Below are 25,522 nucleotides of genomic sequence, written 5' to 3' on the forward strand. Positions count from 1 at the left end.
CTGGTTGGCAATTTACTTGCCGTTGTGTGTATATCAGGAGGGCAGACTCTTGATGTGAGTAGGAGAGGCCATAGCTCAGCGGTTAAGATCACATGCTTTGCATTTTTCCATTTCTGGGATCTCCCGATTGAAAGGATCTCAAGCAGCAGCTGCAGAGAAGAGGACCTTTGCTTGAAATTAACTTTGGACTGCTGCCAGTTGGAGTACAGCACTAGAGAGCTCAGTCAAGGGACATGCTGCAAGGCAGGTTCATACGGGGAAACTGGATCTCATAGATAATAATAATAGTAATAATAGTTTATTATTTCTGTGCCTCCTGACTAGGTTTCCCCTGCCACTCTGGGCAGCTTCCAACAAATTAAAACACAGTGAGACATCAAACCTTGGAAACTTCCCTATACAGGGCTGCCTTCAGATGTCTTCTAAAAGTCAGATACAGTGGTACCTCAGGTTACATACACTTCAGGTTACTTTGCTTCAGGATGAGAACAGAAATTGTGCTCTGGCGGCACGGCAGCAGCAGGAGGCCCCATTAGCTAAAGTGGTACCTCAGGTTAAGAACAGTTTCAGGTTAAGAACGGACCTCCAGAACGAATTAAGTACTTAACCTGAGGTATCACTGTAGTTGTTTGTTTCCTTGTTAATTTCCAGATTTCTTTAGCGCTGATGTCCTGGGTGTCAAAGCTTCAAAATGTGCTTAGTTGCTGTAGCAGCATTTCAGGAGGTGCCACCTCACCACACAAGCATGTGGTTCATCAGGGGGTGGGGTGGGGGGAGGTGGAATTAACCGCCATCTATCTGCAGGCTGGCCCCAATCCCAAAGTTAGTACCTTTCATTTGATATCATACAACGCAAGCTGAATTTGAAGTGACATATTTATTTGGGGTGTATATTGAGAAATCTGCACATTCCTATTCCAGCTGTCCAGTGCCCATCCCTGCAAACTCCAGAGAATGGCAAGGGAAACTGCTCTCATCCATACGGCCACTTTGCCTATCACTCCAGCTGCATCTTCTCCTGCAACGCTGGCTTTGAGCTGGTTGGGTCAGAAGAGCTCGAGTGCACAGATCAGGGAAACTGGAGCAGAGATGTGCCCATTTGTGAAGGTAGCCTTGCACCCTCGTCAACTGTTCTTTGTACCCTTTTAAAAACTATTTTAGTTGTTTTTCTGAAACATTTGTAAATTTCCTTGACAGAAATGTGAAAGGCAAGACATAGATTGATAAAACAATAGCAACAAATAGTAATAGATACGTATTTCATCTGCATAGAGCTCTCCTGTAGCATAAATATTCTCTTCATGGAGGGGATCGAAAGTGACGTTCAGTGATTGGATAGTTACAGAAAATGGTTACTGTTGCGTTCTAGTGGAGCTCTATATAAGCAGGCTGGCTGAACCCTTCAGTTCAGTTCTGTTCTGGCCTGTGAATAAACAAGAGCTGTTTGAAGAATCGCTGTGTCATCTGATATGTTCCCCCTCAACTTAACACTCATCAATGGATTTTCTACAGTTTTACCATATTTATAACTTGGGCTTTGTTGCTTACTTGTCCTTTCTGCTTCAGCTGTCAAGTGCCCAGGTCTACCTAAGCCCGACAATGGCCATTTAAATTGCACCCACCCGCTTGGGCACTTTGCATACGGCTCCAGCTGCAACTTTTCCTGCAGTGCTGGGTTTCAGCTGCTTGGACTAGAGATGCTTGACTGCACAGCTCAAGGCCGCTGGACTGAACAACTGCCGCAGTGCCAAGGTCAGTGCCAGCAAAACAGGGACAGCCCTGTTTAGGGAAGTTTTTAAGGTGTGACATTTTAATGTATTTTTCATCTTTGTTGGAAGCCGCCCAGAGTGGTTGGGGAAACCCAGTCAGATGAGCAGGGTACAAATAATAAATTATTATTATTATTATTATTATTATTATTATTATTATTATGGTGCCCTCCAGAGGTGACTGAACTCCAACTCCCATCCCCCCAGCCAACATCTGGAGAGTGCCATGTTGGCTGACACCTGCAGTAACTGCATTTCCCATAACTCCTCAGAGTTCAATGCATATGACTGGAAATTAAAGTATACGACAAAAATGCCACAGGTCTCCTATTCCTTGTAAGGAAACTGATCCCGTAAAATGCCCTTTCAGAAGCTTTCTGCATTGAAGGAAGATCAGAACATAAAATCTTGGATACTTGCAATACGGTCACCAGCCAGGGGAAAGAAACACTTTATAATTTGAATATGCATCTGCTGCAGTGTATTGTGACTCATCCAGTATTCATGTACAATAAATAATCTGCACATTCCTATTCCAGCTGTCCAGTGCCCATCCCTGCAAACTCCAGACAATGGCAAGGGAAACTGCTCTCATCCATACGGCCACTTTGCCTATCACTCCAGCTGCATCTTCTCCTGCAACGCTGGCTTTGAGCTGGTTGGATCAGAAGAGCTCAAGTGCACAGATCAGGGAAACTGGAGCAGAGATGTGCCCATTTGTGAAGGTAGGGCTTCCAGATAATCTTGGTTCCTTCTGGGACAGGCATGAGCAAACAGTGGGTGCTGTTTGTCGTAAGGTTGCTCCCCAGAATTGGATTAGGGCTTCTTTCCAAGGGTGTGTTGTGTGTGGCTATCACAGTGGCTTCAGAGGCCAAAATATATATCTTATTCAACACTGGAAGAGTGATACAAAATGCTGTAGGCCAGTGATGGCCAAACTTGGCCCTCCAGCTGTTTTTGGACTACAACTCCCATCATCCCTAGCTAATGGGACCAATTGTCAGGGATGAAGGGAAGGGCCAAGTTTGGCCATCACTTCTGTAGGCCTACCCCACTGGCAAGCTCCTTGCATGTCTTATCACGCTTTCAGTTTCTGCCTTGGAGTTTGTATGGGAAATGGCAGTCAAATTTAGGGCTAGTTAGCAAGTATAGGGCTAGTTAATGCATTAAGGGATTAAGACATAATAATAATAATAATAATAATAATAATAATAATAATAATAATAATAATTTATTTTTATACCCCGCCCATCCAGCTGCACTATTGCTGGACTCAGGTCATGCTCTCTCACTTCCTGTGAAGGAGGAAGTGAAGCTTCTTTCTTCATTCTCTTCCACCATGTGAAGCTTTAAGCCCAGAGTGCGTGCTCAGAAATATTTTTCTGTGTTTTGTAAACCCAGTATTTTTCCCTGTGTTCTTCTTGCTGCTGCATGGAATAATGCATGAATCTGACATTTGGAGTTTGTAAGTGAAGCATTTAAACTTACTAATAGTGTGGTCTGGTCATTGCAAGAGGGGTAGAGGAGGACGCACTGAAAGCAGACTAGAATGTGATGTTTAAAAGGTCTAACAGCCTATTATTTCCATGCTTTACTGTGCAGCATGATTCTGTTATTTAATACTCTCCTGGGTGCTCACTCTTGCTGGAGAGTGTGTTTAGCCCCAAACTTTGGAGTTAGAGATCTAGCCAAGTCTTTAATTATTACCCCACATGGGTGAACTAGATTTTTTCTACCCCACAGTTTCACTTCTTATTTCACTGCACAACATCAGGGTATTCCATTTGGTTTCCCCACTTAGCAGCCAAATATTATGTCCAGCCTAGTGTTTGACGGTAACATCCTTGGTTTTGGGTTTCTGATTGTTTTATATATAACTTTTATATTGATATAAAAGTGATCCATGCGACGGTCACCTCCAGGCTTGACTACTGTAATTCGATGTACGCGGGGCTGCCCTTGAAGCTGTCCCAGAAACTCCAGCGGGTGCAGAATGCTGCAGCGAGGCTCCTCACGGGGTCTCTGCCATGGCAGCATATTCACCCAGTGATTTTCAAGCTGCACTGGCTCCCGGTGGAGTACAGGGTCAGATTTAAGGTGCTGCTTTTGACTTTTAAGGCCTTTCACAGCCTAGGACCCTCGTACCTACGGGACCGCCTCTCCCGGTATGCCCCACTGAGAGCCTCAAGGTCCATAAATAGCAACACCCTAGTGGTCCCGGGCCCTAAGGAAGTTAGATTGGCTTCAACCAGAGCCAGGGCCTTCTCAACACTGGCTCCGGCCTGGTGGAACGCTCTGTCTCCTGAGACCAGGGCCCTGCAGGATCTGATTTCTTTCCGCAGGGCCTGTAAGACAGAGTTGTTCCGCCTGGCCTTTGGCTTGGAGCCAATTTGATTCCTTCCCTCTCTTTCTTTTTTCTTTTTCCTTTCTCCTACTGTGATGAGGCTGCATTTTAATATTTTAATGTTTCAGTATTTTAATTGTTGTATTTTAACTTTGTTTTTAAGTTGTAATCAATCAACTTGTTTTTATTATTGCTTGTAAGCCGCCCTGAGCCTGGCCTTGGCTGGGGAGGGTGGGGTATAAATAAAAATTATTATTATTAATATTATTATTATTATTCGTTTCTATACCACTTTATATTTTTAAGAAAAAATTCTCAAAGTGGCTCAAAAGCTACATTAAAACATCAAATTAAACAATCCAGAATAAAACATTACTGAAGAAGGTATATAAAATATAAAGTATATATTCAAAGCAACATATTTAACAGTAAACTGAAATATTACATTACAAAGGAGGTCAACAACAGAATACACATTTAACACAGCATAATTAGCAAGAGAATAAAATATTATTTCAAGTATAGAACATATCTGCTGCTGTTGCTGCCAGTCCTGCCGATTGTGGTTCCTGGAGAGTGACAGCTGTGGGAGCTCAGGCTCAGTTATCTGGGTCTGCACTAAGAGACAGCCAAGACATATCGCATAAATACAGCTGCTCTGTCACTTGTCAGCTTTTAGCTGTTTGTCTAATTCTTACAATGCTATATTTAGGAATAGCATAACATTCCTTTAATCCAATGTGTAAAGCAAGTTTGTGGTTCATATTTTCTTCCCATCCCCCCAACAGCGATAAAGTGTCCCCACCTGAAGGTTCTGGGGAAGATGAAGATGAACTGTTCTGGTCCCTGGGACTCCTTCAGATACGGGTCGACATGTCTCTTCCAGTGTGCTGAGGGCTACAACCTCAATGGAACAAGCAGCCTTCAGTGCCAGGCCGATGGCCAGTGGTCTCCCGAGATGCCTGTTTGTCAAGGTACCTGTAGCCCCTTTTCAAGGGGGCTTCCAGATGGGTGGCTTCTAGCCCTATGTAATTCTTCTTCTTTTTTTTTTTTTATAAATATTTATTAAAGTTTTTAAATATAAATGCACAAATAATAAACAGTCTTACTTCTATCACAGACATAATTTCATCACTTCTTTGGACTCCCTCACGTCTCCCGCTCCCATTTACATCGTTAAAAGTTTTTTCCAAACAAATTATCAACTTGTTTACAATCTCATGTCCACTCATTCAAATATAATCTAGCACTTCTTCCAAAAAAATTTATATTTTCTTTAGTCTCACTTATCATCAAATTTCAAATCTAATTTAGTGGTGGCCAGTTTTTTTATAATCTAGCATCCTTCTTAGCATTCAACCAAATTACAATGTTTTTGTAGATACTTCTTGAATTTCTCCCAGTCTTCCTCCATCTTCTCTTCTCCCAGGTCACGGATTCTGCCAGTCATCTCGGCCAGTTGCATATAGTCCATCAGTTGCATCTGCCACTCTTCCAGTGTGGGTAGATCTTGAGTTTTCCAGTTTTTTTGCGATGAGTATCCTTGCTGCCGTTGTTGCATACATAAAGAATGTTCGGTCCTTCTTTAACACCTTCTGGCCGACAATACCCAGAAGGAAGGCCTCTGGTTTCTTAGTGAAGGTATACTTAAATACCTTTTTCAGCTCATTATATATCATTTCCCAGAAGACCTTCACCTTAGGGCATGTCCACCAGAGGTGAAAGAATGTTCCTTCGTTTTCTTTACATTTCCAACATTTATTATCAGACGAATGGTATATTTTGGCAAGTTTAACTGGGGTCATGTACCATCTATATATCATTTTCATTACATTTTCCTTCAGAGCATTACATGCGGTGAAGTTCAGCCCAGTGGTCCACAACCTTTCCCAGTCCTCAAACATAATGTTATGCCCAATGTCCTGTGCCCATTTTATCATAGCCGATTTAACCATTTCGTCTTGTGTATTCCATTTTAACAGCAAGTTATACATTCTAGATAATACCTTAGTCTTTGGTTCTAACAATTCAGTTTCTAACTTCGATTTCTCCACCTGGAACCCTAACTTTTTATCATTTTTAAAAACTTCTTTAATCTGAGCATAATGTAACCAGTCTCGCACCTTATCCTTCATTTTCTCTAAACTCTGCAATTTCCAATTGTCTCCATCTTATGTAATTCTTCTTCTTCCACTGTAAGCTATAATTACCGATTGGCTTTCCACACAACTGGAAAGACTGTGATTTTCCTGTGAATAGTTTCTGCTAAAATGCTTAGCATAGAAGCACCCTTATTTTTTAAAAATAAAATAATTCCCCAAAAAGTTGCGGAACTGTCCTGGGGCTCAGGAGGAAGGAAATATTCTGCTGGCATCATGGATGGTAGCCAGTTGGTTGTACCAACACCTTGGTTTGCGGGACATTTGCAGAACTATTGCAGTTGGTGGCACTGCAGACATGTGAAACATTCTTGTTAGAAGAAAGACCTGCACTGATAGTTGAGGAGCGTTCTTGGATGGAAGGGTTTTATAAAGTCTGGTGCAGGTGGCTTGTGGGGTCAACTGATGGTGTCCAGGCTGGTCTTGGCTGATAAAGCTAAATCCACCTGAATAGCTGGGGGAGCAAAGTGCTGCTGGCACAGCAGAGGTACCATCTTCTGAGGAACATTGAGGGGGTTCTGTGTTTGGCCTCAGCAATGGAGGCAGCCGCCCCTTTATAAAAAAAGATTGACGGGGCCCACAGAACCTCGGCCCGCTGGAGCCAACGCCCACATTGTACAGGAAGGAAGGGACTCTGAGAAGACAGAACATCATACAGGTGACTATATTGCCATGAAGATTCTCTGTCTTGATCACAGTGTGCAGCACTTGGATTTGTCATGCTGAAGGTGCCAGACCATAGAACTGGAAATGAAGAACCTAAGAAGAGCTTAGGTGACTCAGTCTCTAACTGTTAGGTTTGCTATTCATTCCAGAAAATGTTGCCCCTTACTACACAAAAGCTCTGCTTTATACTGGTGGAGCCACAGTATCGGCTGTTGCCCTTGTGCTTTCTGGGAGTCTGATCGCTCTGGCTATCAGACGCTTCAGGAAAAAAGGTAAGAAAACCCAGGTGCCCCAACTTATTTACTTCCCCCAACCAAGTCATGTTTTCAACTTTTTATTTTGATTAACATCGTTCTGCCCGGACGCTGAGGTCCAGCGCCGAGGGCCTTCAGGTGGTTCCCTCATTGCGAGAAGTAAAGCTACAGGGAACCAGGCAGAGGGCCTTCTCGGTAGTGGCACCCGCCCTGTGGAACGCCCTTCCATCAGATGTCAAAGAGAAAAACAACTACCTGACATTCAGAAGACATATTAGGGCAGCCCTGTTCAGGAAAGTTTTTTATGTGTGACATTTTAGTGTATTTTTGGTCTCTATGGAAGCCGCCCAGAGTGGCTGGGGAAACCCAGCCAGATGGGTGGGCTACAAATAATAAATTATTATTATTATTATTATTATTATTATTATTATTATTATTACATCTTCTTGAGGAGCTAGATATGCAGAAAGTGCTGGTAAAGTTATGTTCCACAGCACTTCAGGCTGTGTGTGTGATTATTGTCGCAGGGTGACTCTCTCATGTAAAAACAATCCTTCTCTTGTGTTGTAAATTTGAGAGATGTTTTGTGGTAGGCTTATTTCTGATATGTTTGACATGCAGGCACCTTTTTACATGGCGGGGCTGGGAATTTAAAAATGTCTCCCCACTTACATTCGGAAGTGGTGCAGTGGCTTTCTGCTACCACAGTTCATTCTGTGCCACAAGCCACACCTGCAGCTTATGCACCTTGTGATATATGGGTGCTTTCAAATGGGGCCTAATATCAAATAAGTCATTTATTTCCCCTACCTTGGAAATTAGATATTTCTCTCTGTGTGCATTAGTTTCCACACATACCCTTTTTTCAGTCATGGATATTCATTGCTATTTCACTGTGTGAACAGAGCTTAGCAAAATGTCTTTGGGTTGTTGTTAGTTGTCTCCTGCCCCCCCCCCAATCCCCTCCTCCTCCAACCTCCACTACCTCTTTTTTGTTGTTTTTCTGAACATGCATGCAGGTATTTCTGTACTGATGCATCGAAAGCACACAAGAGTGCAAGGCCAGATGTCATCCGACTTAGTTATCATGTTTCACAATGGGGAAAAACATAGTGTTGTGGGGAGTTTTTTTGGGGTGAGGGTGCAGTATCCATTTCCATTTAAGAAATGTTTTACTACTGAGGTCTGGGAATCCTATAACCAGTTGACTTGTTGCAAGTTTGTTAGCCAAGGATCTTTTATAGTCAGGATGGCCATAGCATTGTTTGCTGTACATATTTCTGTGTCTGGAACTAGGGTGAAATTCAATGGGGAATTTCGTGCCAGGAATTTTCTGTCTAACAAGTCTCTCAGGATTGTTGTATGGAGAAAAACCCATCTGACTCCCTCTGCTTTTTGGTGGAGTGGTGGAATGCAAATGGAATTACTTCATCAATCACTACTTTGTATTTGAGAACAAATCACTGGTATATTATCTGCTGCTTACATAAATAAATGACAATAACTGAATTTCTCTCTCTCTCTTTCTCAAATTCTCTGCATCATCCAATGGCAACTTTGACTCTGTCAGGGGAAAAGAGAAGGCTCCTTGACCATACCAGGTACTATGAATTACTACATGAAATTAGACCAACCTCTTTTTTCTAGTATTCAAAAAGAATGACTAATAATTTAATGAGGCATAAGATTTAATGTACCAGAGTCCATTCTGACAGATTTGCAAGCTGTTTTGAAAAGAGAGGTAAAGATTAACAAACACACAGAGAGAGTAGATCTGTCATTCAGATCTTGTCAAACAATTTTAGTTAACAAGATGTGTAGCATGATCCTAAGCATATTTACTTGGGAGTAAGTCCCATTGAGACAAGTGGGGCTTCCTTCCTTGTATGTGCATGGATTGCAGCTCAGTCATTCAACATCTGAAAGCTCAGGTGCAGCTGTGTCCTCAAGCCTTGCAGGCAGAAAAATACTGTACTCTACTTCCCATGATATGGCCAACCAAGATTCTGATTCACGCCAAAGTGAACGGTTGTCCAAATGACCTCTGTCATCAGTCTTGTTCCTCTATCCAACCCCAAGGCTTCTTTTGTTTCAGTACAATGACCGTTCTTCATAGCTGAAATTACAGTTAGGCTGAACTTCTGGTGCTTTTCTCACCAACTCTTGTTACTCAGAAACATAACTTTAGGCAACAGCATTTGAAAAGACGAACACTTCTGAAAGTCAGTACAATGAGGGCCACATTGCTGCAAGGGCAGGCAAATTACAGGGTGGGCTGATCCAGATTGTCTTTTTAATGTGTTTTCATGATTATTTGCACCTTCTTCAAACTTACCAGACGGTCACATGTCAGCAGCAGCAATCAGTGTATGGTCTATAGCTTCTTGCTGACTTTTTCATTTCACAAGTGTTCCTATTTTTTTATAAATTTTGGTCCTACTTCTTGTGCTATTTTGCTAGGCCTGGCAATATGCCAAATATAATTTGCTTAGATATACTTCTTGTTGATAGTGGATACTGGCTTTCTTCTTCTTCTGGAAAACAAAAATGGGGTGGGGGAGAGAGAAACTTGAGCAAGGGCATCCTGGTAATTTGCTGAGTTAAAATTACTTCCTGCGGGAACAGAAATGGAGCAAAAGTGCCTTCTGAGCATTGGGCCCTTTGTTCTCCAGGCTACACCAGCTCTAGAAAAATAACCCTCTGTTTGTATTGCCTTTATAGTGATTTGGGAGCACCTGGTGTATTCTCCAACGCAGGCTTCAGCTCTGCTTTTTAAGGTAAGCCTGTCATTGTGTTGCTTTGATATGTTTCAGACCCACTAGCCCAGTTCTCCTTTCTGAATCTGAGCATCTTGTGCTACACTATTTACAGAACACTTCTTAATTCACTGTATTGCATTAATGTGATGCTTTGGATGCCGGTACTTTTATGCCCTCTTGTGGCTGGTTTATGTGTGTCAACTAACTGAACTGGGTTGCTTCTGTCCCAGGGCTCTTTCATGCTGCTAAAGCATTGCTCTTCTTACGCTGTTAGGTGGAAGTGCAATTATTACTGTGGTTCCACATTGCATGCTTAATCCTCCATGTGGTGTTGTGCTCAAAAATTACTCAGAAACTTCAACTGGACCAAAATGCAGCAGCTAGATTACTGACTGGGGTTCCACTTAGTTCTCATATAACCTCTGCTTTCAGACAGCTGCACTGGTTGCTGGTTTGTTTTATGGCCCAATTCAAGGTGCTCATGTTAATGTTTAAAGCCCTAAATGGCTCAGGTCCCAAATACCTGAAACACCACCTCTTTCCTTACAGAGCATCTCAGACACCACTTTACATTAGCTTTTGACCCTTGAGATGTGTACATTTTTAGAACCTACCTTATTTCTGTGATTGTAAACTGTATTCCTACATTTCATTTGTATCCACACAGAACTCATCTGGATCATGTCCATGGAAGAAAAGTGCTGATGCAATGGGACTTTCTTGCAACCACATTAATCTGTGCCACCACTGTCAGTGAGAGCTTCTGCTGCCTGGTTGCTGGAGATGGAATAAATTCATGCTTCGGAATATCATGGGCTGGCAGGGAAGTGTTCTTGTCCTCAGGTCCTGCTTGCAGGCTTTCTGCAGCCATCTGTTCTGCCACTGTGAGAACAGGATTCTGGACTAGTTGGGTCACTGGCCTGATCCAGCAAACCCTGCTTACATTCGTGCTTCCAGTCATCATCCGCACTGTAGTGTTTAATGGATTTCAAATTGTCTCAGCATTTGCCTTCATCACCTGTCTATCTTAGATGACCTTCATTCTTCTTATGCTGTCAGACTACTGCCAACTCTCAACATTAAGAACCATTATCATTAAAAGGTCTTGCAAAGATGCAGTTGCTGAAAAACTTTGTCAAAAGCTGCTGTAAAATATTTCTGGACATACTGATTTCTCTTTCTTCACCCAGACTTGGTTTCAGATCCTGTTGAAGGCTGCCTTTTAAAAAAATACCCAAACATTAAAACAAACGTGGGGATCACTGCCAAGATATGACTAGATCATGTAATATGCACATACCGTGCTAGTAAAACCTACCTTTGCCTTGCTGTCCAGACTAGGAAAACATTGTTAATTTGTGGGCACAAACTATACCATGGAGAATGCCAGCTGCCACTCAGAACAGGAACGTCTATTTTTTAAAGCAAATGAAAGAGAACATGCTCCAAAGCTGAATTCTGCAGTCAGCACCACATTCTGCACTTGTAAATTTTAAATTGACTGCCTATGAGGCTGCAGTCAGATATTTCTAGTGTGCCATTGAATACATGGCAGCTTAAAAAAACTTTTCGTATACTTTGTTAGCACAGGTAAACCTAGTAGCTTAGCAAATTTTCCATTGGCTACCAGCTATATCCACAGGTAGAATAGAAACACATTCAAATCCTCATTCAGCTCTGAAGCTCATTAGGCGAGGTTGGCCTGTTACACTTAGCCTAACCTACCTCATAGGCTTGTTGCTGGGATAAAATGGGAACTAGGTACAGTTCCCCAAGCTTCTCGGTGGAATGGCAGAATAAAAATGTAGTAATGTCGCCGACTCCCCCGGCCTGTAAAGCGAGATGAGCACCACAACCCCAGAGTCATCTGCGACTGGACTTACCTGTCAGGGGTCCCTTTACCTTTACCTTTAATGTTTCTCCCCCTCAATGTTCTTGGGATTTTTCCAATAGATACTGTGCTCTGATACTAGAGCACAATAGATTAATAGATCTTAAATATATCAGTAGGCATAGTAGCACATCTAATAAGGGACATGATTAAAACAAACAATTGCACCAAAGCTATTTTAATATTTGGCATAGATACAGAAGAATATTGAGCTCAGAATTCTCAACAGTGACAGCTATATGTTATAATGGGCTTCCGGTAAGATGGCGACGGAGATAGCAGCATAGTCAGGTTTGCCTGCCTTCAATTAAGATTTTAAGTAGGTTTTTTTAGCCTTCCTGGACTCTAATTTTATAGTTTTATAGTTTTAATGATTTACTGGCTGCCTTATCACCTCACTACTGCCCCTGCTTTTCCTAGTTAACGTTTTATTGTTTTACTGGCTTGTTGCTGTGCTACTGACCAAGCTGGCCTCCCCCATCAACAAATGCCTAAAGGAGCGGCTCCTGTGATTGATTGCCTGCTTTGATTCCTGGCTAAAAACTTGGACTAACAAAGGGTCAGAGTTCCATTCTGCTACAGTTCATTTTCTTTCCTAGTACTGAGAAAGAGCCAGTGTGGTGGATATGGAGAGAGTGAGAGGTGGTAATTAGCAGACGGGGGAATCAGCTACTCCTCTGGAAGGACGCCGAGCTTTTTATCTATAAAAAAATAAAAAGGAAGGAACTGAAGCAGCTACAACCCCAAGAAACACAAGCTTAGAACAAAAGATAAGTCGCCGTTAAGCAAGCACCCCCTACCATATATCCATATATATCCATATACCCACTATGGTCCTCACCAGGAAAAAATACAAGGACCAAGGAATCTTGCCTAATTCACCACAGAGCCCGATGGAGCGCCGAAGGAGACAAAGCAAAATTACCAGCTACTTTCCTCAAAAAGACTCGAGTAAGAGAACTCAGAATGAGAGTATTCTAGATGTAGCTATGCCTTTGCCACTCACAGTGTTGGATTGGTCAACACAGCTAAAGGACTTGCAAACAAACAACAAGAGGACAAACCATCCAACAAATTTGGCCCAAGAACTTGCCATAGCAGAGAATGCTACAAAGGCTAATACAGCCAACACACCTGATGCTAATCCTCATTTGTCACCGCTGGAACTTGGAAGCAACCTTTCAACCCATTGGCTGAAAGCCAATGACAGCGGAACAGAAATGCGGGGTGATTATCTTCAGGAGCAGATATACCAGATCTCTACGGATCTCCTTAACGTCAAAAATTTTTTAGCGATAACAAACGGGCTTCTCCTGACCCTAGTGGATAATTTCAAACAACATGTGAGCGCTTCAGTCCAGAATACAAATACCCTAGCCAGCCCGGACCCACCACTCCCCAGCAAACCCCGGAGGAAAAAAAAAGCTGAGCCTAAGATGAAGAAAAGCAAAAATATGAAAAATCTAAGGCGGCTTAAGACAACTCACCGTACCTGTAAAAAATATTGGCAGAAGCTCTTTAACCTTCTTCCATCCCTTTCTACAAGTGGAACAAACAAATCCAACTCGAGTGCCATCAAAGAGACACGTAAAGTAGATACACCTATAAAAGAATCTAAACCAAGTTTTGAAGAATTAACACCGAGCTGGGACAAAGGAACTAATCCAGCTACAATTATACTGCCCCAGAGTCCTCTTATGGCCAGCACAGAATCTGTAGACAGAGGTGAGCTGGCGACCCAAACTATTGAGGGGAACCACTCCTCTCAAGCTCGACAGATGTTGTGTCCCAAAAGAGAATGGAGTTTAGTCCTAATCCCACAAAAGCTTGTCTTTGCTAATTATCCTAAACCGCCTAGATTTTATGCAGGGTCGGACCGTATAGACCACTTTTTGTCCATTATAAGTGGCATTTTACCGGGGGTAGTAAAAGCATCCGACATAGCCGCTATAGAGTATCTACATCAAGATGATTGCTCGGTACGAGCATTGATTACCTTTTTAGATCATAATCTGGCCAGCCTTATTTTTAGAGCTAAAAACCTATTCAAAAAAGAAAGAATAGTCCTATTAAGAATATTTGAAAATAGAGCACCTTTAACCTCTCTGATGGGGCCCAAGGGCATAGGAATGGAAGCTCATAAAAGGGAAAAAACCAACCACCAAAACCATCAAAATAGAAAGCATAAGTTCCAGCAGGATCATCTCCATCAAACAGTACCAAATGAAAAAAAGGAAGCTCCACATCCAACTGGCGTCTGGCCTCGCACGTGTGATAGTGAGGACTCCGTTTTGGAGGAAGAACTCTCGCTGATAAAGCGATTCTGGTCACTGCATTCTCCAGCTCAAACTGAGATCCTGAAAAGACTTGATTTACTTCGAAGCAGACTAGAAAAAAAGGATGACCAAGGTGAGACAATGAAAGACCCGCATGTGCAGCCCATATCTCCCAAATGTCTAGTGGATAAGAAGACAGTGGGAGGCACCTTTAAATGTGTAGACGTGGAATTACAATCTGAGCCCCCTGTGATGTACAATAAAGTAAGACCAAATCAAGGTGTGAAATCTCAAAGCTCCTGGCACAGCTATCTTAAATTGTCTCCGAACGAATTAGCTTCCCCCCCAACTCCAAAATCTAGCCCCAAATCACCAAGAAGAGAGAATCACTACACTCTCTCCAAGCAGTCATCCTCGAAAAGAGCCAATGGGTGTGTTTTTTTAGACACCAAAGAATTGCTGGACGTGGTGACATAGACCCAGCTCCCCGAAGGGCCCGGGGCCTAAAAGTGCTGTCTTGGAATATCGCGGGTTGGCACGCCAAGAAAAACAACCAACAATTTTTGTGCTACCTTAAGCAATTTGACATCATCTTCTTTCAGGAGACATGGCAGAATGACCCTATATTTCTCAATGGGTATAACTGCCACTACCTGCCTGCCTCTCCATCTCTAAGGGGCGGCAGATCTAGTGGTGGCCTAGCTTGCTTCATTTCCACGGAGCTGGCGCATTCTCTAACAGCCCTACCCAGCTGCAATTCTTTAGCAACAGCCGCTCTACTTAGCTTCAAGAGAACTACTCTTCTGCTGGTCAATGTCTATATTCCCCCAGGCCAAAAAAATCCCGTGGCCAAGGCTACATGGGCTGAGCTAGAGGCGTTTTTAGAGCCTCTCGAATCTACTTACCCGTCTGCCCTGACTATTGTGTGTGGAGATTTTAACGCTCGTATAGGAACAGATGACAATAGTCTATACACTCACTTCAACCTATTTATGGACCCTGAAGAACAGACGGATATTGGTGCGACACGACTGTCCAAAGATAGCAGAAGTAATTTTTCAGGTCTCTGCTTAGTGCAGGCTGCCAGACGGAGGGAACTGCTGATATTAAACGGCAACATAGAGGGGGATCGCCCCGGGGAATATACCCATTTTTCCAAGGCTGGGGGAAGCGTTATAGATTATATTCTAATCTCAAGATTTGCTCACAGCCTTGTAAGGAAGTTTCAAGTGGGCCACAATACTCTGAGTGATCACCTACCTCTAATTTTAGAGCTTGCAGGTCGGCCTTTTGACTATTCTATTGCCGAGCCACAATATATACCTTCTGTAAATTTGGGTATACCTGCTCCCAAAAGACTCAAATGGTCCCCAATACTGAATGAAAATCTAACCCTCCTTCTTCAGTCAGTGGAGTTAAAGCTTATTCGCTCCGCTATTGTGTCAGGCAATTCAGTAGATGCGATTATGGAACGCTTTAAATTACTTTCGGAAAGATTGAAACCCCATTTAACAACAGTGATACAAAGCGCCGCTACAAAGAGGGCAAAGGACGGAGCTAGCTGGTTCGACCTGGAGTGCAGGCAAACAAGGAGACAAATGAGAACAGCCTACCAGAGATATAGGAAATTAGGGACTGCTCCCCTACTTAATGCTTATATTTATCTGAGACGGTCTTACAAACAATTACTAAGGAGAAAGAAACTGGAAGCTGAAAGAGCCGCATGGCACAGTTTGGTTAAGGCATCACACGAGAAAGATACTACTTGCTTTTGGCGAACCATATCTGGTCTACTGGATCAGGAGCGTACTAATTCCATCTGTACAGTGGAACCAATGGAGTGGTTGCGCCATTTTCAATCTCTGTTCTATGACCAGGAAGCCCAACATTACAAACTATGCATTCAATTGGAGGACCTACCTCATTGGCCACCAGTAACTGTAAAGGAAGTTGAGAACTTAATCGCACAATTAAAGAACAACAAGGCCCCAGGGAATGATTACATCCCTGCCGAACTTCTGAAGTCCAACATTGGCTGGTGGGCCCCCCTGCTGGCGTCTTTATTCTCTTGGATCGACTCAACGGGTTTACTCCCAGATGGTTGGACTGAGGCAATAGTTATTCCAATCTATAAAAAAGGACCTATGCCAGACCCGGCGAGCTATAGACCAATCAGCCTTCTGCCTATACCCAGCAAACTATATGCCAAACATCTTTATATTAAGCTAACTAGCTGGCTGGAAACTGAAGCTATTCTAGCGGAAGAGCAAGCGGGTTTCAGACAAGGCAGATCCACCATAGACCATTGCTTCACCCTAGCCTATTTAATTGACAAATATGCCAAAAAAACCCGTGGGGTGCTATATGCAGCCTTTATCGATCTAAAGGCTGCTTTCGATTCAATTCCACGTGCAAGACTCTGGGATAAATTGAGCACATCAAGTATAGACAAAAGACTATTATTTCTGATCAGCTGTTTATATAAAGACACGGTGCTGCATGTAAGAACTTCGTTAAATGGCCATCTTATAGGACCAGTTCCTGTCAGCAAGGGGGTCAAGCAAGGTTGCATCCTGGCCCCAGTTCTATTCAACTTTTACATCAATGATATGGTTAACTGTTTGTCATCTCCGGACTTCCACGCCCCCAAACTGGCTGACAAATCAATATCAGTACTTTTGTATGCTGATGATGCGATACTCCTATCTCGAACAAGAATAGGCTTAAATAGGCTCATAGGTGAACTTTCAGCATACTGCAGGAGAGAGCAACTGGCAATAAACTATCAGAAAACCAAAATTATGGTTTTTGCAAGGAAACACAGACAGTACAGCTGGAGGATGGATAACCAGACAATTGAACAGGTTAAAGCCTTCAAATATCTGGGCATCGTTTTCCAGTCGACTGGGTCCTGGGATGTCCATCAAAAATGTGCCAAAGAAAAAGCAGCTCAAAGTATTAAGATGCTGTCCCGCTTCTTTTACACGAAGGGGGGCAGATACATCCCAGCAGCCCTTGAAGTTTTTCAAGCAAAACCTCTGGCGCAGTTACTGTATGGGGCACAAATCTGGACGGGGAACCACTGCTCCAGTCTTGAAACTGTTCAGTCTAAATTCCTAAGGCAGATATTCGGCGTCCCCACCTGTGTTCCAAACGCAGCATTACGACTCGAGGCCTGCCTTCCATCTGTAGAAACTCAGACCTGGCAAAGAACATTCAACTATTGGCTTCGTCTTAATCTAAATCCACCTGGTCTACTGCCTCTAGTAATGCAAGACCCTCACAAAAGCAAGTGGTTCAAAACTGTGCATCAAAAACTCCTTACATGCGGTTTGCATTCACAGTCCCTACTATCAATGGGCCTCATTAAAGCAAAGAGTCTAATAGGCCAGCGCCTGAAAGACATTGAACGGCAAAACAACCTGACTATCTTAAAGAAACTGTGCCCATGGTATACCTACTCTCCCCCTTCTCATTTTGACTCCCCAGCTTCATATCTGTTTAAATTAACCATCCCAAAATACAGACGTGCCTTTACATTGGCTAGATGGGATGTTCTTCCTTCTGCCATACTCGAAGGTCGTTATCAAAAGACTCCATTTGAAAAACGTCTCTGCCCATGTGGAGATGGTAACACGGAAACAGTGTCCCACGTCCTCCTATCCTGCCCCATTTACAAAGACCTAAGGAATGAGATTATTACTCCACTCTCTCTCTCCAACCCCGGCCGCTCACCAGACATTACACTGTATTTTCTCTTATCTGATACGGATAGTCAGATAACAGAGAAGGTCGCGAGGTACATCGAGAGAGCTGTGAAATTGAGGGCCACCATCTGAGTGACAGACTTGTTCATCTGACGGACCTCCTTTTGCCTGCTCTTTTCTTCTTTTTATTCTTATTTTTATTTTTAATTCTTGTATAGCTGTGGCCTGTTGGCTTTGCTAATAAAGTTTTGATCTTGATCTTGATCTATGTTATAATGAGAAATCAAAAGACAAATGTATGCTAAGTGATTTGCAGTTACAGAGAGAAAGTGAATTGATTTAGTGGATAAAGTTATTTAAAGATAGAATTTTGAAGTCTTATGATTACTGAACTGAGACAAATCCCTAATTTATTTCAGTATTTGCAAACAACGTATTATTAACTGTCTAGTATTAAATAAATCTGACCCTCTCAGAGAGAGACCAGTTCAAAGAACTAATATCAGAAGACCATACACAGCAACTGGTTAAGTACATTTTGCAGTATAATAATACTGCAAATAGATGAATCAAAAAATACCCATCAGCAGAGCTGGGAGAGGAAAGTGAGAGACATGATCCGTAGGTGTGTGGAGCTAGCAGGAGAGACAAAGGGCGATGTCGCCCCGATTCTGAACCCTTACATTACTTGTTTATTGAGAAAGGGGCCATGTGGGTTTTATGCATTGGTGCACCAAGACACTGGAAACAGCATCTTTCCCCCTCTTTTTTGCATTTTCAGAAACAGGAACAGAGAGCATATTTAACCCCCCTCCCCTTGCCCACCCCACTTAGAACTTCGTACCAAATACAGCATATATACATAGACCATATGGCTTCCCTTCCTCACTTTTCCTGGTTCCTTTGCTATTTTCTGCTCCGCGTGAGCCACATTTTAAATCATCCAATTTGTTATCTATTAAATACACCATCTATTTCAACTCTGCTGGATTTACTGGAGACCTGCAAAGCTATGTATCTGTCTATACTGGTTCTTGAAATAGTCAATAAACATTATCCATTCCTCTTTATATTCCTTATCTTCATTTTCTCTTATCCTGTTCGTCAGACCATCCAGTTCAGCATATTCGAACATTTTACACTGTCATTCTTCCTTACTGGGGACTATGCTTGTTCTCCACCTTTGTGCCAATAAGGTTCTAGATGTGGCAGTGGTGTATAGTAATAAACTCTTTGTTTTTTTGGGACCTCCATTGTTACCATCCCCAAGAGGAAAATCTCAGGTGTTTGGGGGAAAGTTTTTAAAACATCTTTTCAAATTCATTATATATAGTTTCCCAATATTCCTTAATTATTTTACAGGACCACCACATATTAATAAAAGATCCCACAATTTAATTACTGTACACTTCCCATATATACCTTTTTCTTTTTTAGACATTTTCGCCAATCTGATGGGTGTTAAATACCATTTGTGGGATATTTTCATCATATTTTCTTTTGTCACATAACATGCTGTAAAATTCATATTTCATAATCAATACAGTGACCCACATCTTTTGTCCGCTAAGTCATGCTCAATTTCACAAATTCCTCTTTAGTTTGCCACTCCAACAGCAGTTTGTACATTTTTTATTATCCTTTTATATTTGTATCTAATAAGTCTTTGGTAAACTGAGACTTTTGTTCTGCAAAGCCATTTTTCCTATTCATCTTAAAGAGTTCATTAATCTGATGTACCTGTGGGCTGTAGCCAATCTGTAACCAGATTTCTTAATTCCTCAAGATTTCTGAGTCTTGGTTTCTGGCCTGAAGATCTAAAATTTCACTGCACTGCCTTGACATGGAGCTCATTTAAGGCCCTGCTGGGGATTCGCCAAGCTTTCCTTGGCCTCACCCCGGGATTTTATGAGGTCACTTTGCCCAGGCAACACTCCTCTGCTCAGATAGTCGGCATTGAGGTGTGCTCCTGCACATCTCTCGACCCTCTTCTCAACATGACAAAAAATGGAAGTAGAAAACAGCATCATTGAGAACACTGTAAATATCTAGGGAAGAAATCTGATTTGTTATTATATATGATCTTGCTTGTTGTATATAAATATATGATGGATTGTTTTTCTCTCCTTATTTTTTACCTTGCTTTCTTTATGGATTGCATGAAATTTTGATGTATTTCTACAAAGCCATCCTCTGTGGTGAGTGTTAAGTTGTGGGTTGACATAGCAGACGACACAGCGATTTCTCCAAAGCAGCTCTTTATTTTGTAAGCTGGAATAGAACTGACTAGCAAACAGCTCAGCCGGCCTGCTTTTATAGGCAGCCGGCTGTCAACATTGTAGCAACAACAACCCAGAGTTTCCCGCCTAAAATAACTGACGTGGACCTGAGTGAAAACTATCTACAGACCTGAGTGAAAACTATCTACAGTATCCCCCTGCTGGCCCAGGGTGAAACTTCACTACATAACAGTGAGGAAAATGGGATTCTGTTTCTCTAGTGACTGGTTGGGTTTTCCTGCAGGGGCAAAACTAGGCTTTATTTCACCAGGGTCAAAGACCCAGTTTGGCACCCCCCTTCCATATTTGCATACACACACACACACACACACACACACACACAGGCTGGGAGCCACAATGGTGCCCCTTTGGAGGCAACCCCCCTCCGCACCGGCTAGCCCCTCCATAGCTATGGCTCTGTTTCCTGCATCTCTTTCAACATCTGTTTTCAGTTTAATCAAATTGACACAGATTCACATGTTTCCACTTGGTTGAAAGGATAACCACTGGAGCATGCCAATTTGTGGGCTCATCACATTGCATTCAGTTGTATACCTTGAGATGTCAGTCTAGGGCAGTGTTTCCCAACCGGTGTTCCGCGGCACACTAGTGTGCCGCGACACGTTGCCTCGTGTGCCGCTTGGGAAACACTGCTCTAAGCGAGAGGGGACTCTGCTCAGGCTGCATCCGCCGTGCGCGAGGGAGGCGCTTCCTCTCGTGAGGGAGGCGAGAAGAAGGGAGGCGGGGCCGAGCAGGCGGATTGGCCCGGCGGCGGCCGTGACGTCACCCTGCGCGCGGCGGCAGATTCGAAACTCCTCAAGCGCAGGCGCGGCTGGAGCAGGAAGGCCGCTCTGCTTGAGAGGAAAGAGAGGGAGCCGCCGCCGGCGGGATGAAGAACACCGTTCCGCGGAGCACCGTGAAGAAGCTGCTGAGCAAGCACAAGCCGCACTTGCCTCAGGGTCTTACTGCCCACCCGCCTCTGTTTCCTTGCTGTGCTTGCTCAAACGGAACAAAGAGCAGGGAAAGCCCCTCCCCTCCAGGCAAGCAGGCAGGAGGGAGAGAGAGAGAGAGAGAGAGAGAGCGTGCGAGCTGGCTGGCTTGGGTGGGTAGGTGAGGGAAAACTTTTGCCTTCCTTTCCTCCCTCCCCGTTATACCCCTCTCCTGCATTCTTAGCCAGCTGCTTCTCTGCACACCCCTCTCGTGCTCCTTGTCCGTTCTGTGTTTTTCCTTCCCTCCCCACTTAAAATGTGGTTTAAAAGCATGGATCCACATGGATCCTCAGGATCTTTGCATTGGGTCACCCCAAATTCACCAACAGATCACATAGCATGTCCATGGCTACAGCCTGCCCTCCAAAAATCACGCACCCACTGTTGCCTGGGGCTGCAGTGGTGCAAAAATGTGGTTACAAAACATGGATCCACATGGATCCTCAGGATCTTTGCATTGGGTCACCCCAAATTCACCATCAGATCACATAGCATGTCCATGGCTACAGCCTGCCCCCCCAAAATCACACACCCACTGTTGCCTGGGGCTGCAATGGTGCAAAAACGTGGTTACAAAACATGGATCCACAGGGATTCTCAGGATTTTTGCATTGGGTCACCCCAAATTCACCATCAGATCACATGTCTGTGGCCACAGCATGAAGCACAAAAATGATACATCATTAATATTCACTGCCCACGGCGGCAGCCAATCGGCTGCCGCAAAGGGCGGGCCCTCACAGGTTCACTGAATAAAGTATTTTATAATTTTTCATATTTCTGTTTACTTACTATTTCATAATAAAGTAATTATAAAATACTTTATTTGTGTTTATTTGATTCCTATTAAAGAGAGTTACTTTATATATAGTCAATATAGGCACAGAGTTAATTTTTTAAACATTTTCTAATGGTGGTGTGCCTCGAGATTTTTTTCATGAAACAAGTGTGCCTTTGCCCAAAAAAGGTTGGGAAACACTGGTCTAGGGTACCTGAGAGAGGAGAGGTATAGTGACAAGCACCGCTGAAAAAACAGCCCCGATGAAGTAGCAGGGTATAGCAGAAAATAACAATTGATCCACCCACCCCAAACAAACTCCAAACCATCTGCAACCCTGAGACCAATTTCTCATTTCTCAGATTATTTCTAAATTGGGTGAATCAAATTTTACAGAGAGAAAGAACCAAGATTGGTGTTGCTTGAAAGTAACGTCATGTGGACTATACAAATTAATGGGAATGCAAAGTGCTACAAATAGTAAACTCTGGTATGGATAAATCTGTAGTCTCTCTCTACCACCCCCACCAGCCCCACCCTGTGCACCTGAAAGTACACTTCCCGCTTTCCCTTGGGGCTATAGTGAAACACTGGGTGCGCAGTCCCTGCTTGTTCTGTTCCATCCATCAAGGCTGTGATCCTCAAGGTAAAAATGTCCATGCTTAGTGTGTTCATTATATAGATAATGAAATGTTTTACTTCAGGGGACAGAGAATTTTGAAGATATTTTCAGTAAACTCTCACTAAAGCTTCTTGAGCTCGTTCTGGTCTCGTGTACCATGATTTTGGGAAGAACAGTCCAGTCTCATTTGGAAACATTATATCTTCGGAAACCGAAGGCTAAGGAGTAAACCCTACCCAAATCTGGACTGGAGTCCCTCAGGCGGTTGGATGGCGCCGTTTACAACCCCTTCTGACAACTCCTGCAGCCCACCTGGTGCCTAACTCTGCTTTCCTTGGAGACACATCTGCAAGGCCATCTGGGAAGCCCAGGACCTCCAGACACACTGCCCAGGCTTGCTCCCTTTGGGAGGTCACTTTGGGACTGCTGACACCCTTGCTTGACTTTTGACCTCACGCCCAGAGGCGCACTCCATTGCTTCTCAAGACAGACAAATGCCAACATTAAAAAACTATTTGAAAGAATTTTATTTCATTCACAAAAGAAAATCTGATTATGAGAAAGGTTTTCAGACAATGCGTGACACGTTTATTGATCTAATTTTAACATTATTTGTCCACTTTAATGTATTATTATATATAGTATATATAGTTTATAGTAATCAATAAGGGGGTGAGGTGGGAATCAGCTTTGATTGTGGAACTAATGGGTGGGTGACATGAATATGGATCAATTTACACAGGTTTCCGGAATCTTGTGCATGTGGCAATAAAGACTAGGGGTGATGGAGAATAATGCTGAGACTGACCTTGTTTTTTTAACAGAGGGCGATGATGACCCTGCCTCTAACCCATCACAAAAGCCATCTACAAGACAAAAGGGTAACCTTTTGATGTCACACTGGGAAAAAGTTATCCTTTTACACAGAGGTTTTTGGGCAAGGTGTTATGGGAACAAGGAAGTGGAAATGAGAAGAGCTCTGCATGGGGGCTGAAGGTCAGAACCACCTTGGCAGTTTGGCCAAAGGAAGGCTGGGACAGAGGCACAGAGATGTCTTGGAGTCCAGGGCTGCTTTGCTTTCAGGAACCAGCCCCTTGTGAGATGTAATGCTGCACACCTCTCCATCCCAGAGCCAAGCTCTATATGTGCGAAAAACCATACATCCAAAAGACACTGCAGTGTCTGTTGTGCCTCATTCCAAGGAAGCACAAAGCCAAGTTAGTTGCCAAGACTCCTAGAACTTCTCACCCCTCAACAGTCATTGGAGTGACCTATCACATTATTGTTCCAGAATGTGCCTATAGGTTCACTTTAAAATGCACAAACTGGACAGAATTTCTCCCCTGCCCTCCTCGGTCTCTGTCTTGCCTTCACACATCCACACTTCCATCTAAGAGCAACAACAAGGGAAGGAGCCAAACTGTAGACTCCTGCAGTGAGACCCCGGATTCGCACCCATGCCCACAACTCACAACTGTTGGACAAAAGCACCCCCAAGGATAAAAGGATGATCAAAGACTAGCATGTTTGTAATACAACTGTTATGTCTGCCAGCGTGGTTACTCAAGAGCGAACAGGCAAGACCCGCACTGGTCTCTTCAAAGGCTTTATTATCAGTGCAAATCATTCACAGTGCAGAACGTCTCAATTCCATGTCTTGCTCAGTCACTAGCAGAATCTGAGAGTGGGCGGTCCTTAAACTTTCCCCAGCAGAGTAGTCTCTTGACCCCCATCCTACGCCTCGCCTCTGCGCGTAAACCGACTGCGCAGAGAGGGCATGGGCAAAGAGGAACCTTCCTCCTCCCTCCCCCGCTTTGCTCATGCATGGTGCTCTGGCTCTCCCTTGCATCCTCCGAGCCCTGCATCCCTTCCCCACTAGAGGCGTGGCTTCCCTCCTCTGCGGAGTAAGTGCTGCTTCTCATGATCTTCCGGAGCCTCCCTGTAACCCAACTGCCCTTCCACCTCTCGCCTCTGAGCTGATGGCAGTTCCCTGACAACAACCTTTATTAGAATAAAACAAAAATTATTTATCTATTTATTTATTTGTCTATTTGGGTTTGTGAGGAAAGGGGAACTGGGCCTTCGGGGGGGGGGGGGAGAGCTGTACTGGAGCTGCTGGTCTCACTGCTGTGGCTGCCTGGAAGAGAAAAGAAGAGAAAAGATTGTTAATTTTTTCATTTGTTTATTACGTTGATATCTCATCTTTCCTGCAAGGATCTTAAGGTGGCACACGTTATTCTCCCTTCCTCATCCCATCCCTGAACTCTTCCTGAATCAGGGAGCTGCCTCCCCCCATCCCAGTGATCCAGATTCTCTCTGGCCTCCCTGTTCCTCAAGAACAAAGATCACCATCTCTCACCATCTAGATTGGCATCAGTGGCATCCATCCCCTGGTCGCTTGGTCAAACATAAATTGTTTTCAGCCTCACTAACGATTCCTTCTCATCTTTCATAACGTTCACTTCATCCTCCCATTTCTCCTCCCATTTCTCTTCCTCCTCCTCCTCCTCCTCCTCCTCGCAGACCAGGGAATGGATTTGGGGGGCATGTGTAAAAAGTATGTCACCAATGTGTAAAGTTGGAAAGCCCTGGGTTAGAGTGTTGGACTAAGACCTGGGAAACCAGGGTGCAAATCATCGGGTGGCCTTGTTTTCTTCTGCCCTGGACGCTTGGACCCAAATCCATGGAAACAAGTTACAAGAAAAGAGAATCCGGCTAAACATCAGGAAGAACTTTCTCATGGCAAGAGCCTGTCAACCGTGTCTCCCTTGGACTCTCCTTCCTTGGAGGCTTTTAAGCAGAGATCGGATGGCCATCTGTCATGGATACGTTAGCTGAGATTCCTGTGTTGCAGGGGATCTGGACTACCAGATGATCCTTGGGGTCCCTTCCAGATCTACAATTCCAGGAATAGAATGAGCCGTTACCAGACGTCCCTCATTGCCGGGGACAATCCCAGGACAAAATCTGTCCCCGGATTCTAATTAATGTCCCCTGATTTGTTCCCAGAGAGTGGTGGCTATTATGGC

The 25,522-nt window shown here is 43.6% G+C and overlaps 1 protein-coding gene across 3 annotated transcripts in view; it reads left to right on the forward strand.

Moving 5' to 3' along the window:
* SELP (selectin P) overlaps positions 1-11,220 on the forward strand; it is a 30,743-nt gene extending 19,523 nt beyond the window's left edge. The window contains exons 11-18 of one of the 3 annotated variants that reach the window (XM_081867310.1): positions 922-1,107; positions 1,567-1,752; positions 2,309-2,494; positions 4,902-5,087; positions 7,088-7,210; positions 8,763-8,793; positions 9,914-9,969; positions 10,619-11,220. In XM_081867310.1, coding sequence (XP_081723436.1) covers positions 922-1,107; positions 1,567-1,752; positions 2,309-2,494; positions 4,902-5,087; positions 7,088-7,210; positions 8,763-8,793; positions 9,914-9,968 — 953 coding nt within the window. In that variant the 3' untranslated portion in view covers position 9,969; positions 10,619-11,220. The remainder of the gene's footprint in view (positions 1-921; positions 1,108-1,566; positions 1,753-2,308; positions 2,495-4,901; positions 5,088-7,087; positions 7,211-8,762; positions 8,794-9,913; positions 9,970-10,618) is intronic. The other 2 variants (XM_081867312.1, XM_081867311.1) reach the window with 2 other exon arrangements.
* The last annotated feature ends 14,302 nt before the right edge of the window (positions 11,221-25,522 follow it).

Source organism: Podarcis erhardii (assembly GCF_964252035.2).
Source record: "Podarcis erhardii genome assembly, chromosome: 6".
NCBI classification, from domain to species: Eukaryota; Metazoa; Chordata; class Lepidosauria; order Squamata; family Lacertidae; genus Podarcis; species Podarcis erhardii.